A 17,071-nucleotide genomic window follows, 5' to 3' on the forward strand; every position below is an offset into this window, starting at 1 on the left:
GATTAGAGGCATGCGCCACCACCACCCGGCTCAAAATCACCTTTTAACTACTTTTTAAAAAGTGTCATCTTTTACTGGATTCTAACTCGACCATAGAACACACTTTGTATGAAATTAATTCTCATAGTCTTTTGAGTCACAACTTCCTGGTTGGTTTCTGAGTTGACTTTTTCCTCCTGTGGCAATCTCCCCTCCTCCACCCCTGCATTTTACCACCAGATTAGCATTCTCACAATATTAGTAACTCTGGCACTCTAGAATCAGTCTGTTCCTTTCTGAGTTATCACCTCTCACCATGTAATTCAGTGCTCTAGAGGCTGAGGCCGAAGGATTGCAAGTTTGAAGCCAGCCTGGCCTCAGCTTTTTATCCTGGTATTTCAAGTGCCTGGCCCTAATCTACTTTACACCTGCTTTCTCCCACACTGACTTTACAGTCCTGAGTCCTTTGCCCTGCCCACTGACCTCCCATCATTCTCTCGTTCTGTGTCATTTTTATCTTTCTTAAACATTTGTGCAGTCAGCCATTCTGGGTTTCTGTGTACTTAAATAGTACTAATACTTCAGAACCTCAAATAACTCTTTCTCTTGGTCTTCTCAAATGCTTACAATTCCTCTTGTATGTTTCCTATTTAAATTCTCTCTTTACTATTTGTCTCTTTTGAGATATTTTTGCTTGTGTTCTGACTAAATTACTAAAATCTTTGAAAGAATATGCTTTATATATGCCTGATAGGACCATATGCCTGCCAAAACTAAAAATCATTTTCCTAGAGATATGAAGACATGTGACATGTGCAATCAGTGTAATGAGTTGTTTTCTTTTCTTTTCTTTTTAGCCATTTTACTTTTGTTGTTTTGTATTGTCAAAATATGGTAAATGTTACAAAAATGATTTTAAAAATATCCTGGTAACACTGAGGAAAATTACATATGACCAGTAGAAATTTATATTTTAAGAAAAAACAAAACACTTGATATTTCTTTCCTCATAAGATCTAGCTACTTCCTTATCTTACTTTGTAGTTCATGTGTGGCAACTAATTATAGACTCTGTTTCCAGACTTGCTTTCTGATATCATCACATATGCACCGTTGATTCTTCAGAGCGGTTCTAAAGTCACGGAGATGTTTGACTATTTGTCCTTCCTGCCCCTTCAGACTGTGCAAGGGCTGCTCAAGGCCGTGCAGGTAAGTCAGCTGACATGCTAGCTAGCTGCCCAAGCCTGACCTTTTTAACTGTCTAGTCCGGAGAGTCTGGCACACCTTTTATAAAAATGGATGTTGGAACTCGTGTTTTCCTTGAGTCTAATGCAGTTTCCTATTGAGAGCCACTGCTTCCCAAGCACCCCTCTTCACAGCTGTTTTCCTTCAGCTCATTTTCAGGTTAGTCAAGTACTTGAAAGAGTCTTAGGAAATTCGTGAGCACAGTGGGTTCACGAGGGCATTTAAATTACATTTGTGTGTGTGTGTGTGTGTGTGTGTGTGTGTGTGTTTGATTTTTGAAATAAGATCTCACTCTATAGCCCAGGCTAGCCTGGAGCCTATTGTGTAGTCAAGGCAGGCTTCAAATTGTTGCAGTCTTCCTGCACTAGTCCTCTGAGCCGCTGACACTACAGGCCTGCATCACTGTGCCCGACAGGAACAACTTTGAAGTCGCTGTTTCAGAGTATACTCTTGTCTTTATGATTAAACATAGTCAGCATCAACCACATATATATATATAGCATATATAAAACATACATTAAAACCATATATAGAGAGAACAGACCCAAAGCACACAGAAGTCTAACGGCGTTGATGGGAAGAAGCTAAGCTAATGTGAGATGACCTGCTCTGTTCTTCAGCCACTTCTCAAAGTCAGCATGTCCATGAGAGACTCCCTGATCCTCGTCTTGCGGAAAGCTATGTTTGCCAGGTATGTCGCATTCCTTGAGGCCACAGGGCGCCATCCCTTCTAATGTAAGTTATCTCTGCTACCTCACGCTTGCCCCTGCTGACCGCAGTCATGCGAATCCCTAACTCAGTGAGTATCTCTCGGCAGGTGGGGTGCTATTCCGAGGGTCTTATGTGCTTTCCAGTTAGTCTTCAGGCAACCTTGGGAGGTGCAAATTAGTACAATTCTCATTTCACATAAGGACAATTAGGCTTAAGTCAGACAGCATGTGACAGTGGGAATAAGCTGACCACCATGCCCAGGGGAGAGGAGTATCTCACGTCAGTAGGCAGCAGCACTGTGGCCCAGTCGCTAGTGAATATTGAGGGGCCATCCATGGCCACCTGACCCCTCTTCCTTTATTATTTAGCATATTATATAAGCTGGAGATGATTAGCACTGTCTCCTGGAAATGTAGTGCAGTGATGTGTGGAAGGCATTTGATTCTTTGAGGGTAGGCTACTCGGTTATCAAGTTAGTGACACACTCACACATGTCCAGAGGAACAACCAGCAAGTAGCTGCTGTTTATTACTCCTCACCCAAAAGCATGCCTGCTCAACAGGATTACATGTCATGCCGTCTGTAACATGCATCTCTCACTGAGTCGAGACAGCGGCTGTCATTTTTCTGGATGGAAGTTTTACATGGCATCACGTGCTGTGCTCCTGTGTGAGCAAAGGACACTGGAAGAACACACTCATTCAGACACAACAAAACCCAGCAATTCCCTTGAGTACATAGACTCAAGTTCCAGCCCAGTTTGTAGCCTCTCAGGATTCTTCTGATTGCCTCAGAGTCTTGCAAGCAGAGAAAAAAGTGCAGCTAGTCACAAGGTTCAACAGATAATGTAAACAGTCTGCTGCGATCTCACACTGTTAAGTGCTCCGAGTACATGGGGCCTGTTTTGATCGTGAATTCAGTTAGGCCTGGCTTGTGCCCGAACATAGTCTCCATGTTCCTTCCATATGAAGCTGGCTTGTTTTGTGTTGTGTTTTTCATTGCATATTCCTGCACTGCTAACGTCTTCTCTGTCCTCCTGAGCTAGTCAACTGGATTCCCGGAAGTCCGCAGTTGCTGGGTTCTTGCTGCTCTTAAAAAATTTTAAAGTCTTAGGCAGCCTGTCATCCTCTCAGTGCAGCCAGTCCATCGGGGTCACTCAGGTAAGGGTCACTCAGGTAAGGGTCACTCTCACTGGCTGTTGCTTCAACACCGGTAAGGTGGGAACCATCTCTTGAATTCCTCCATGTTCTGAGACAGGCTGGCCCTGAGCTCACAGTAATCCTCATGCCTCAGGCGCCCAAGTGCTGGAATTGCGCGTGCCAGGACTGTCTCTCCATCCCATGCTTATCAGTTGTGGTGTACTCTGTGGTAGGTAGACAGCAGCCTTCCTGTACCTGCTGGACTAGACACTTGATTGACATGTGACTAGTCCAAATTGAGTTGTGCTGTACATATATAATTCAGGCCTATTTTCAAGATTTAGAGTGAAATTAAAAAAAAATAATAATAATCATTTTATATTGAATTACATACATGTTGACAATTTGGTTATGTTGGGTTAAATAAAATATTAACTTATCTACTTCATTTTGCTTTTTAGTATAGCTATGTAAATTTACTTTTTAAAGATTTTATTTATATGTCAGTTTTTGCCTGCCTGTTTTTGTGTGCACAACTAAACAGGACTATCTACCTCTGAAACTCTTTGTTTGTGGGTGTAAGAGCTCGTCTTCTTTTTTAATGGAAGTCTTAGGTATTTAATGAAATCATGTGTAGTGGGACTACTGGATCACCAGGGCCTGGGGGTGCAGTTGCCTTCCTGAATAGCTGGTTCAAGTTAAGGAGCAGGAGTGAATCATTTCAAGACAAAATGCGTGACATGGGATTTGCAGTGGTGGTGACCACGTCAGCACCTACCCTGTGGTTTCAGCTCAGGGAGAGCCTGGCCTAGCGCGTTTCCCTAACGAACAGTCCATCCTCCTTAATGGGAGCTATGTCACAAGGCTGGATGCTAGCCACCACCCTCCCTTTCAGGTGCACGTGGACGTTCACAGCCGGTACAATTCTGTCGCCAATGAGACTTTCTGCCTTGAGATCATAGACAGTTTGAAAAGGTGCTTAGGGCAGCAGGCTGACATCCGGCTCATGCTTTATGAGGTAAGTCAGGAAGGCAGAAGACATGTGCCGATCCCCTCAACCCCCAGAATAACCCTTATGCCGACTTTTTCCTATGTCTGAAGTACAGTAAATGTGATTTTATGCAGTTAGAGTCAGAGGGTAGTAATCGTGAGTCCAGAAGTTGTGAAATTGTAAATAATTGACATGTCTTAACCATTTTATTTTAATTTGAAATATTTAGATATACTGCTAATTTTACCAGTCTGGGTTTAAACACCAAGTTTGTCATTTGTGAGTTCTGTCGCTCATACACAACACGCCCTTACCTCATTGCCTCAGATTTCAAGTTTTTGTGTGCCTAGACTAGATAAAGACTTCCAAGAGCTGCGTGTGGTGGCACACATCTTCAGGCCCGGTCCTGGTCAGGCACCTTTCTGTTCCATGCTAATACCATGCCTCAGACAACTTCTAGGAAGAAGCGTGTAATTGGGGCCTACCGCTCCAGAGCGAGCAGCAGCTGCCCCCTCCCATCATGGCCCACAAGCTGGAGGCAGAGAGCACTTGGAGAAGGGCGGGGGGAGGGGGGCTTCTGAAACCATAAAGCCCATCTCTAGACATACATTATAATCCTTCCCAACACTTGTACCAACTGGGGACCAAGTATTCAAACATGAGCCTGTAGGGGTCATGCTCACTGAAACCACAGCACAGAGGCAGCTGGATCTGTGAGCTCCAGGCCAGCCAGAACTATGGGGGGTGGTAGGGAAGCAAGAAATGTTTAAGATATGTGAGTATAGACCACACCTAGAGGGTTCAAGGTTCAGCTTTCCCCCTTACCGTGGTCTTATCTGGGATTTTCAGACATTAAAGAGTTGCCTTCCTTAAATCTCTAATCTCTCCAATACATTTAGCTTAGTAAGAAGGCAGCTCGCCCTCCCACCCACCCTCCCTTTGTACTTGTTTTTTTAGGTACAGCTCAGATTCAGTCACCTAATGACAGAATAGGTAGCCAAAAGCAGGAAGCAAATACATAGCTCAGCCAGTACAAACAATGCCCAGCACTTGTGCACGGTGCACTGCTATTTCTCATATTTGAGGTATTCGGGTTGTCGAGCGCTCAGCGTAGATGTTTCCTGAAAGAATGGAGAGTATCTGGTTCTCTCAACAAGGAGGGTAGGTCAGAATTATTTCAGAAAACAGCTTTTTCCCCCTCCTCCAACAGGAGCTCATGTGGTCCATGTTAGCCTTAAACTCTCTATGTAGCTGATGACCTTGAATTTTTGAAGTTCTTGCCTCTGCCTCCCAAGTGGTAGGATCACAAGGGAGTGCTGTCACACCTGGCACTCACTTGACATCCTAGAACAGTATTTACTGAGCAATAGAAGTTGGTAGATACTGGATTTTTCAGGTTTATAATAGAAAATGGGTAGAATTTTTAAAAATTGCCTTAGGCTAGGAAGGCGGCTGGGAGAGTAAATGGCTTGTTGCTGAGATGTGAAAACAGGAGAGTTCGGGGCTGACTGGCCAGTCCAGGTTCCCTGAGCAATTCTGTCTCAAACACTAAGGTAGAGAGAGCAAGGAAGACACCCCAGTACTGACCTTTGGCCTACATATGTACACAGGCACACACACGTTTGTCTAGTAGCATTGCTAATTCTACTGTTCATACATACATACATACAGCATAACTTTATGTTGTAATATTTGCTCATTTCATTAAATTTTCTCTGGCAACATGATTTTTAAAGCCAAATGAAGTTTTGGATACACTGTCTAGTAATCTAACTATACAGTTCTTGGCATGCCTTTGCAAACACTCATTCCTCCTCTCTCTCTCCCCCTCCATCCCTCCCTCCCTCCCTCCTTCTCTCTCTCTCTCTTTCCCTGTTTCTATTGCTCTTGATATTAGTCTTAATCTTGGTCTTGGATATCAGATGAAGCCAGGATCTTCTTCATGCTACTAGGGATCCACACCTCTATCCCCTGATTTTTTTCAGGTTTATTTTTAATTGTGTATGCGCGCGCGCGCGCGTGTTTGTTTGTGCACCTGAGTACAGGTGTCTGAAGAAGGCTCTCTGGATCTCCCTGGAGCTGGAGTTCTATTGTTGGACCTGGGAATGGACTTAGGTTCCCTGCAAGAGTAGAAGTGCCCTTAATCACTGAGCTATTCACTGGAGGGAGCTGGGCATAATGGCCAGCACTGGGAAGACTGAGGTGGATGGGCCATAAAGCTTCAAGGCTTTGGCACAAATGCACACATGCACACACGTACACACAGGCACGCTCAATCCTAGAAAAGGAATCTATGAAGCTTAAGATGGAACAGAATGAATGTTTTCCCTTATGAGGAATGGAGGTGTTTGTTCTTAGTGCTGTATGCACTGTCATGGCTGAGGTGCTATCTGATACAACAGCAAGAAAAAGAGTCAAAGGCATACAGATTAAACAGGGAAAACTAAAGCTGTGCTGATTTGTGCAGTGTTAACCAAATGATCTATTAAAAGTGGTTAGTAAAAAAAAAAGTGGTTAGTAAGATAGATATCAGTGTGAGCTGTTAGGATGTCAATAGCAATGTGAAGGCTTATTATAATTACACATCCTAGCATGGAATAGCTAGAAACTAAAATACAGTCTTTAAAGCAAATTGAAAGGAAACACTTAAACCTCCAAATGTTATGAGAGAAGTTAAAGAATAAAATAAAAAAGATAAGACATGCTTACAGGCTGCTCAGTATCAGTGGTACTTTAAGTCTCAGATCTGTAGGTGCAGTGCAACCCTAACAGAAGCTCAAAATGCTGTTTTAATGTGTGGGGGTTGGGGTGGGAGTAGGAGATAGTAAGAAAATCTAAGCGGCTGGAGAGTTGGCTCAGCAATTAAAGAGCGCTTAGCTCTTGCAGAGGACCTGAGGTTCCCAGCCCTATTTAGTGGCTCATAGCGGCCCATTATTTCAGCTCCAGGGACTGCCCTCTTCTGGCCTCCACAGGCGCCCACACATATGTGGCACAACCTCCACCCTTCAGTTCCATCCCGCACACAAGCAATAGATCTAAAAAGAACTGAGAGTAGGGCTGGAGAGATGGCTCAGAGGTTAAGAGCACTGTCTGCTCTTCCAGAGGTCCTGAGTTCAATTCCCAGCAACCATATGGTGGCTCACAATCATCTATACTGGGGTCTGATGGCCTCTTCTGGCCTGCAGGTGTACATGCAGGTAGAGCACTGTATACATAATAAATAAATAAATAAATAAATCTTTTTTTTTTAAATTCAAATTTCAATTCATGTGCATTGGTGTGAGGGTGTCAGATCTTGAAGTTACAGACAGTTGTGAGCTGCCATGTGGGTGCTGGGAATTGAACCCGGGTCCTTAGGAAGAGCAGGCAGTGCTCTTAACCACTGAGCCATCTCTCCAGCCCCTAAATAAGTAAATCTTAAAAAAAAAAAAAAATGGCTGGGCAGTGGTGGCGCACTCGGGAGGCAGAGGCAGGTGGATCGCTGTGAGTTCGAGGGCAGCCTGGTCTACAAAGTGAGTCCAGGACAGCCAAGGCTATGCAGAGAAATCCTGTCTCAAAAAACAAAACAACAACAACAACAAAAAAGAACTGAGAGTAGGGTAAGAAAGAGTGAGCTGTCTCCATGTTGCTCCTAGGGCTTCTATGACGTTCTTCGACGGAACTCTCAGCTGGCCAATGCGATCATGCAGACGCTCTTCTCCCAGGTAAAATATGTTTTTATGGATCATCTAGGGAAATCAGAGGAGGAGTGGGGATGTGGGTGATGCTTTCTAGACTTTTGTAAATACAAAATAACTCACAGCTAGAATGTTAGCACGTTGTAGACATGCCATGGGCTGCCGTGCTGCTTGGGTTGTTTTGTTTGAATTGTCACTTACCAGCTACCGTATTGTTACTGTCTAACTTTTCCTTGAGTTCTCAGTCTTCTCCTTAAGTCAGAAGGACACTGTGAACCATTTCAGTTTCATCTTCTGTATTTATGATCATTTGAGGCATGGTCTCATATAGTCCAGGCTGCACTCAAGTGCATTATGTAGTCGAAGCTGTCTTGAACTTCTGATTTTAACTCTATCTCCCAAGTGCTGCGGTTTCAAATATGCACCATCATTTCAGGCTTGGAGCTTTCTGTTTTTAAAAAAAAGTTTTTTGTTTGTTTGGTTCTTTTCAGGTAGGGTCTCACTATATACTCTTGGCTGTCCTAGAATTCAATATGTAGTCCGGGCTGGCCTTGAACTCACAGACAACCCTCTGTCTCTGCCTTCCAAGTACTGGGATTAAAGGAGTGTGCCACCATACTCAGCTTTAAATATATTTTAAATTAATGAAACATTTCAAAGGACCATCAAGATGAGAGGTGTTCAGATGGAGACATCAGAAATAAATAAATAAATTCTCAACATTTCATTTATTAAGCATTATCAAAATCATTTTTTAACCAGCTATATAATGTTTATTCTCCATTGGGAGGGCTCAGGTAGGTCTCCAGTCCATCACTTTCCTGCAGATAGATATGAACTGGTACAGCCCTCCCCATTGCTTCATGGTGATTCTGAAAAGGCTCCATTTGAAATTAAGGCCTTGGAAGGTCTTTGCTATCTGAAAAGCTTCTCACTGGGTCTGGCACAATCCTCTGTAAAATGTGTAACCTGAGAGCTAAAGCGTATCTTTCAAGCATCTTCACACCGTTAACAAGAATGAAAAACCATGTGTGAGCCAGGCGTGGTGGCACACGCCTGTAATCCCAGCACTCTAGGAGGCAGAGTCAGGCAGATCTCCATGAATTCGAGGCCAGCCTGGTCTACAAAGTGAGTCGAGAACAGCCAAAACTACACAGAGAACCTCTGACTCAGAAAAAACAAAACCCCAAATCAAGAAAACGTGTGAAGGCATAGAGCAGTGCTTTCCAACATAAGCTAATGCATGGACCAGTGACATTCTTCAAGGTTCAGAAGTGAAAAGGACAGAAGAAACAGCCAACATCTTTTTTAGGTTTTGCTGTGTGCCAAGTAGTGTGTGAGGTCCTTTATTTACTGTGATAGTTAATAATTATATAGCTTTAATTTTATCAGTAGACTAGGTTTTCAAGTGAGGACCCAAGATTTGGATAGTTATTGAAGTCAGTCATAAGAGAAAGTACTGTTTTAGCCTGCAGATGTCTATACTCTTATTCTTTTTGTTTAGTTGGTTTTTGTTTTTTTTTTTTTCTCCGCAAGACAGGGTTTCTCTGTGTAGCCTTGGCTGTCCTGGACTTGCTTTGTAGACTAGGCTGGCCTCAAATTCACAGTGATCTGCCTGCCTCTGCCTCCCCAGGTGTTGGGATTACACACTCTGCTTTATACTCTTACTTTTGGGTTTTTTGTTTTGTTTTGTTTTGAGACAAGATGTCTCTGTGTAGTCTTGACTGTCCTGGAACTAGCTCTATAGACCAGGACCAGGCTTGCCTTGAACTCACAGAGATCCACCTGTCTCTGTCTTCCGAATGCTGGGATTAAACCTCCACTGCCTGGCTATACTCTCAATCTTTTTTTTTTTTTTTTTAAGATTTCTTTACTATGTATACAGTGTTCTGTCTGCAAGCACAACTGCATACCAGAAAGGGGCATATGGTTGTGAGCCACCATATGGTTGCTGGGACTTGAACTTAGGACCTTTAGAAGAGGAGCCAGTGCTCTTAACCTCTGAGCCATCTCTCCAGCCCTAATAAATATTTTTAACATACTTTTATATTATTATACATATATAAAATAAACTACATAGAGCAAGAAGAATATACTCTTATTAAAAATTAGAATGTTGCTGGGTGTGGTGGCACACGCCTTTAATCCTAGCACTCAGGAGGTAGAGGCAGGTGGATCGCTGTGAGTTTGACACCAGCCTCGTCTACAAAGCGAGTCCAGGACAGCCAAGGCTACACAGAAAAACCCTGCCTCAAAATACAAAGAAAATTAGAATCTTTTTTTTTTTTTTTAATTTTTTTTTTTATTAATTCTTGTTACATCTCAATGGTTATCCCATCCCTTGTATCCTCCCATTCTTCCCTCCCTCCCATTTTCCCATTATTCCCCTCCCCTATGACTGTTCCTGAGGAGGATTACCTCCCCCTGTATATGCTCATAGGGTATCAAGTCTCTTCTTGGTAACCTGCTGTCCTTCCTCTGAGTGCCACCAGGTCTCCCCCTCCCGGGGGACATGGTCAAATATGAGGCACCAGAGTACGTGAGAAAGTCATATCCCACTCTCCACTCAACTGTGGAGAATGTTCTGACCATTGGCTAGATCTGGGTAGGGGGGAAAATTAGAATCTTTTATTCGTTGACAGCTTCATACAGGTATATAATATATCTTGATCACATCCGCACACCCTGTTTCCCTGAGCACCCCCTCAACGCATCCTTCCCACTTTCATGTCTTCCTCTTTCTTTTTGTAATGCACCGAGTACACGGACACCGATTTGCAGCCTGTTTGCTTCATCAGACTTTCCTGAAAATGCCGATTGCCTTTGCAGGTTTAGGGGCTGCTATGAAGGCAGTAAAAGTAGAATTAGAAAGTTACCTTGATCTGTCACCACACTGTGAAAGGATGTAGGTGGGCCAAGCAGTATACATTTGTTCCATCATTCTTTGGGAAACGTGTCTTCAAAGGCTAAGTGCCATCAGCTTGAACAGTTGAAAGCTCAAGTAGTCATGAGTCATGATTTTTCTGTCTCACTATCCACAGTTAAAACAGTTCTATGAGCCAGAACCTGATCTGCTACCTCCTCTGAAAGTAGGAGCTTGTGTTCTGACCCAAGGAAGTCAAAGCTTTCTACAGGAGCCACTGGTAAGACTCGTTAGCCTCTGCAGCTACTGTCTCACTGTCAGTGGTAAGGTTGATCTACAGACGGTCCCGTTCTCCCTGAAGTTTTTCTAGTTCTTTTAAGTAATTTTTATTCACAGCTTTTCTGTTATTTGTGACCCATTTTTAGATTTATTTGTTGTATTTTATATGTGTGAGTATGTGCCTGGTGCCTAGAGGACAGGAGAGATCATTGGATCCTCTGGAACTGGAGTTACAACCAGTTGTGAACCACAGTGTGGTTGCTGAAACTGGAACCCAGATTCTCTACAAGAGCAGCAAGTGCCCCTGCTCAGCCATCTGTCCAGACTCCACTTTGGATCTCTTGGTCTATTAATACTTCACCAATCCTGACAACCACCTCTTGCTAAGGGGTGCAGAGGAGTCAATAATGCTGTTTCCTTAGGCCACAGGCAGTGTGCACTCTGGTGCGCTCTAGAGGAGCCTGGGCGATTCTCTGTCCTTACCTAGGTTCAGAAAGGTGGGACGGGATGGCAAAAGGTGAGATGCCCACAGGTGACTTAGAACTCAGGGCGCTGAAGAGGAGATAAACATGGTTTTGTGTTGATTCCAAGTGTGGGATGGGGAACAGACTAGTGAGAGAACAGGTTGTTTTTCTACTTAGAAGTCGAAGCACGTCGTTGGGGAGCTTGGATGTTGCCAGCTAAAAACATCCTAGTAGAGACTCTGAGAGGAGACAGATGTACGAGCCCAAAACAGGAAGCTTTAGAGAGGACTTGGGATTGTTTTGACTGTTCATCAACACTTCGAGAGACGCTCCTAGAGAGAACCACTCCAGGGAAAGTTTCAAGGCTTTGGGATCTGGCTGTGGCTCTGGGCCTTGGCTGCTGTTCCAGGTTTCCAGCAGCAACCTTGGTTGAATTGTAGGTTTGCTGAGGGCCTGCTGACTATGCCAGGAGAATTGTTCCTTGGAACTGATATCCTTAAGGTTTCATTATTGTGTTCTTTAATCTCCTTTTCCTATTGTTTGGGTTAGTCAGGCTGTAAGGGAGGTACACTGTTAGTGAGTTCATAATAAAATATCATTTGTTAAGAAAACTGACTCTACAGGGCAAGGCCTGGAAGAGGATGCGCTGTCCTGTTGGCCTTCATTAGTACCATGAGATGGTCCGAGCTTCGACCTAAGGTGCTGTGTTTAGTCCCAAAGATTCCCTCAGCATAAGCCTCTGTCTTTAGACTGACTTTCAGGGCTTGGGAGCTGGAGGCCATTTAACTTGATAGAGGAGCCCTACCAACGTTGATATCCACCAGGGGAGCACATGTGCAGTTCAGTCTGAAGTGTTAGCTCTTCATGGGGCCGGTGTTAAGAAATGCCTCCGTTAGCTCACTTTCTAGCTTTGCTCACTCAGATGGGCCTGCTGTGTGGCGCCAGCAATCAACATGAGCCTCATACCAGCTTGATACGTTATCATGATTTGTTTTCTTCTGCAGGATCATCTGCTGTCCTGCATTCAGCACTGCTTGGCCTGGTATAAGAGCCGAGTGATCCCCCTGCACCAGGGAGATGAGGGAGAGGAGGAGGAGGAGTTGTACCACGAGCTGGATGACATGCTGGAGTCTATCACTGTCAGGATGATTAAGAGTGGGCTAGAAGACTTTGAGCTGGTAACTGCTAAGTCCGCAGATATAAGGGCCAATGGGGGCTTTAGTAGCGTGTTCATTTGTATTTGTCTCTTAGGACAAATCAGCAGATTTTTCTCAGAGCACTAATGTCGGCATCAAGAATAATATCTGTGCATGTCTCATCATGGGAGTGTGTGAAGTCCTCATAGAATATAATTTCTCCATAAGTAATTTCAGGTAAGGATGACTGTGACCTTTCATAGAGTTTTATTCTTTGCTGGTTTTCTTTAGCATTATGTTAGATACAAAAAAGACCAAAGACAATAACATTATGTCTTTTTCTCTTTCTTTTGGTTTTTTTTGAGACAGGGTCTCATTACATATCCCTGGCCGGCCTAGAACTCTCCATGTTGACCAAGCTGGCCTTGAACTCTCAGCAATCCACCTGCCTCTGCCTCTCAAGTGCTGGGATTAAAGGCATGTGCTACCACACCCAGCTAACACTATCTCCTATAAGTCCAAACTATGTTCTGCCCGCCCGGCCGTGAATTTTGTCTCCCTGCACACTCTCATTTACTCAGCGTTCCCAGACCCTGGTCTCAAGTACTACTGACTAATGTAAAACTGTATTAATGGTAGTGCTGGGTTTCCGTGGTCTTCTTAAGCTGCAGCCAATGAGGGAAAAGAAACAAAGGCTCACAGAGATCGCTGTGACTTGGGAGCACTAGGCTAATGAGGGCCCGTTATCTTGCAGTGCTGCGTCTGGACTAGGACATTTGAAGATGTGTTATGGTCTCCTTACTGTCTGTGACACCAAACCATGAGGGACTGATCTTGTCTTTGCTCTCCTTCCTTTTCCGCAGCAAGAGTAAGTCTGAGGAGATCCTGAGCCTGTTTATGTGTTACAAGAAGTTCTCTGACATCCTAACTGAAAAGGCTGGTAAAGGCAAAACTAAAATGGCCAGTAAGGCCCACGATAGCCTCTTGTCCATGAAATTTGTATCTGATCTTCTCACTGCTCTTTTCAGGTAAGATGTACCTGTGTCAGTAGAGAGGACGTGTGCCCAGTCTTCTATGTTGCCTGGCTTCCATTCACGATTCTTGCTGTATTATATATACAATAGGAAATAAGTTAGGAGGTTGTAATTTTCTTAGCATGAAAGTTGCATAACCCAAGGTAGGCATTTTAAAGGAGAGTGTACCTAAAAATTATTATTATTTATTGTTGTTGTTTCTGCTTTTGTTTTGTTTTCTTAAGACAGGATTTCTCTGTGTAGCCTTGGCTGTCCTGGTCTTTATAGACCAGGCTGTCCTTGAACTCACAGAGACCTGCCTGCCTCTGCCTCCCAAAGGCTGGGCTTAAAGGCGTGCACCACCATGCCTGACTGTACCTCAAAATTATTAAAGCAAATGAGAAGCCATGGACTAATGAATAAGAAGGATGAATTCTAGTTTTATAAGAAAATCTTAAGTAGCTTTTCCACAAAGGCTGAAAGGGGATGAAAGGAGAAAAGTGAACTAAGTAGTAATGGGACAATCAGAAATCTAAAAGACCTGGCTGGAGAGATGGCTCAGAGGTTAAGAACAATGGCTGTTCTTCCAAAAGTCCTGAGTTCGATTCCCAGAAACCACATGGTGGCTTACAACCGTCTATGATGAGATCTGGTGTGCAGGTGTACATGCAGGCAAAACACTGTATACATAATAAATTAAAAACAAAAGACTAAGGCCAATGTGAGCCAGGCGTAGTGGCGCACGCCTTTAATCCCAGCACTTGGAAGGCAGAGGCAGGCGGATCACTGTGAGTTCGAGGCCAGCCTGGTCTACAAAGCAAGTCTAGGACAGCCAAGGCTACACAGAGAAACCCTGTCTCAAAAAAACAAAAAAACAAAAAAACAAACAAAAAAAAAAGACTAAGGCCGATGCTTTGATTTAATTAAAGTTGAGGGATTATGGGGAGAGGAAGGAACCGAGGCAACAGCAGGCAGAATGAGAGCAACTGCGGCAGTGACTCAGGCTGTGCTGTCTGCAGAGTCTCCCATTCAAAGCTTGCTGGGTGCTGCTGTCCTGAAGGCTCTAGAAAGCCTAATTTCAGACCCTAGCAGGAGGAGGGAAGTCTCTACCCCCAACTTGTATGTGGTCCTGGGGATTGAACACAAGCCTTGAGTGTGGTGGGCAGGCCCCCACCACTCAGCTCTACCCCCTGTATGTAGCCCTGGGGATTGAACACAAGCCTTGAGTGTGGTGGGCAGGCCCCCACCACTCAGCTGTATCCCCATCCCCATGTTTTTTTTTTCTTTTGGACAGGGTCATGCTCAGTTGCCTAGTCAGGCCTGGAACTTGTGATCCTCCTGTTTCAACCTCCCGGTGTCTGGGTTTACAGACCACACCACAGGCTCAGCACCTTCCTTCTGTTCTTACCCTCTTTCTAGAGATAGCATCCAGAGTCACGAAGAAAGCCTGTCTGTGCTGCGGTCCAGCAGCGAGTTTATGCACTATGCAGTGAACGTAGCTCTGCAGAAGGTACAGCAGCTTACACGGAGAGGACACATGAGTGGTCCTGACGGCCAGAATCCAGACAAGATCTTCCAGAACCTCTGTGACATAACTCGGTAAGCCACTCTCCCCCTCAGGCTGCTTGCTAGCTTGTGTGTTGTCAGTTCTCCAAGAGGAGATTGCCGATGGGACCTCTGGGCATGTGTTAGGAGAGTAGTTTCACAGGCAGTCTTCTCATTGTTCTGTGTGGGTTCTTTGTCTCATATAAAATCTTACTACCCTCCCAGGAAGGAAAAGGATACTATCACGTAGTGATTGCATTGTGCATAAAGTAAGCATGGCCATCCTAAATGTAACCTGACAACAGGTTAAAAATGCTTAATAGCGAGTGAATATAATAAATAAATAGCCCAGGAAGAGACGACTCAGCAGTTAAGAGTGTGTACTGTTCTTGTAGAGTTCAGACCCTCACACCTTTACCAGGTGGTTCACAGCACAGGGAGCGAATGTCCTTTTCTGAACCCAGAAGACACTTACACTCATCCATCTTGACTGAGCTGGCAGCTGTAGAACACTCAGCACCAGCTCCCAACTATTCTTTTCATGAGCACACAGTTCTTTGATCAGAGTATACTAAAGGGCCCTTGGTACTCAGCCTCAGGGGGAGGAAGTGGCCAAATAAGGGAATAGACCTTAGAGGCCAGCTTTAGGAATGGAATCTAACAGTTTTTAGCAAGGCAGAGGGAATGCCTTCCAGAAGCCCTGCCAGTGCCATGTTCACCATGGTCAGGCAGTCCCTTCAATAATAATAATCATAATTAATAATTTATACAATTACAAAGTTTAGGGGCTGACTAGGTAGCACAGTGGGTAAAGTCACTTGTCACCAAACCTAAAGACATGAGCTTGTTCCCTGGAACAATTCCTTCAAGTTGTCCTCCTATTTCCACACACAAGCACTGGTACAATGCATGTTCATATGCATACACACACACATACATACATACATACATACATACATACATACAAATACACATACACACACATACACACATACACATACATACACACACACATACACACACATACATACATACATACATACATACAAATACACATACACACCACAAAGCAAATGTTTTAAAAGATAAGTTTAGGACTGTGGCTGGGCGCAGTGGTGCACAACTGTAATCCCAGCACTTAGGGAGGCAGAGGCAGGCCGATTTCTTGAGTTTGAGGCCAGCCTGGTCTACAAAGCAAGATCAGGACAGCCAGGGCTACACAGAGAAACCTTGTCTTGGAAGGGGGAAAAGTTTCAGACTGTATGTAGTGGCTCACACCTGTAATCTTGGTACTTAGAAGGCTGAAATATGATTACCAAAAATCTGAGGCCAACCTGGGCTGCATAATGGATTTCAAGCCAGCCTAAGCTATAGTGTGTGGTCCTCGTTCAAAAAGGAAAAGAATGAGGGAGAGAGAAGGCTCATTTGCTGCTCTGGCCAAGGACCTAAGTTCAGTTGCTTGCATCAACATGATGCCTCACAACCATCAGTATCTCCAGTTCCAGGCTACCCAACTCCTCCTGGTCTCCACAGGCACCAGGCACCAAGCACACATGGTACATGTGCACACATTCAGGCAAAACACTCATACATATAATATTTAAAAGAAATAAATCTTTTTAAAGGGTTGGTGTAGGGACCCAGCAGTCTAAAGGGCATGTACTGTTCTTGCAGAGAACCCAAGTTCAGATCTCAGTACCCACCTCAAGCAGCTGTCTCCACCTCTGTTCAAAGAGGAGAAAACAAGTGGTTCCAGCATCAACAACATTGAAACATAGGAGAGAAAGAAATACACTTAAAATCCATTGAAGCCCGTTCACTCATGTAACCAGAGACCATAGACCAGCAAGTGGCAAAAAACTAACGTAGGATGTGCTACCGAGTTAAAAATTATATATGGCAAATATAGACTAGTGATTGAGAGAGAAGGAAGAGGAGAGGGGGAAATAGAGAAGGAAGGTTTTTAAAAAGGAAGCAAGGTAAGAAGAGAAGACATAGAAAGGGGGAAAGAACAAGGAATTAGGGAAAG

At 44.1% G+C, this 17,071-nt stretch overlaps 1 protein-coding gene across 1 annotated transcript in view; it reads left to right on the forward strand.

The window, feature by feature from the left end:
* Fanci (FA complementation group I) overlaps positions 1 to 17,071 on the forward strand; it is a 59,599-nt gene that overhangs the window by 27,518 nt on the left and 15,010 nt on the right. Inside the window, exons 15-24 of the mRNA XM_051148760.1 lie at positions 1,061 to 1,188; positions 1,845 to 1,915; positions 2,981 to 3,095; positions 3,970 to 4,092; positions 7,701 to 7,769; positions 10,784 to 10,885; positions 12,353 to 12,526; positions 12,600 to 12,721; positions 13,348 to 13,512; positions 14,917 to 15,096. Of these exons, the coding sequence (XP_051004717.1) occupies positions 1,061 to 1,188; positions 1,845 to 1,915; positions 2,981 to 3,095; positions 3,970 to 4,092; positions 7,701 to 7,769; positions 10,784 to 10,885; positions 12,353 to 12,526; positions 12,600 to 12,721; positions 13,348 to 13,512; positions 14,917 to 15,096 (1,249 nt within the window). The remainder of the gene's footprint in view (positions 1 to 1,060; positions 1,189 to 1,844; positions 1,916 to 2,980; positions 3,096 to 3,969; positions 4,093 to 7,700; positions 7,770 to 10,783; positions 10,886 to 12,352; positions 12,527 to 12,599; positions 12,722 to 13,347; positions 13,513 to 14,916; positions 15,097 to 17,071) is intronic.

Source organism: Acomys russatus, chromosome 7, assembly GCF_903995435.1.
Source record: "Acomys russatus chromosome 7, mAcoRus1.1, whole genome shotgun sequence".
Lineage (NCBI taxonomy): Eukaryota > Metazoa > Chordata > Mammalia > Rodentia > Muridae > Acomys > Acomys russatus.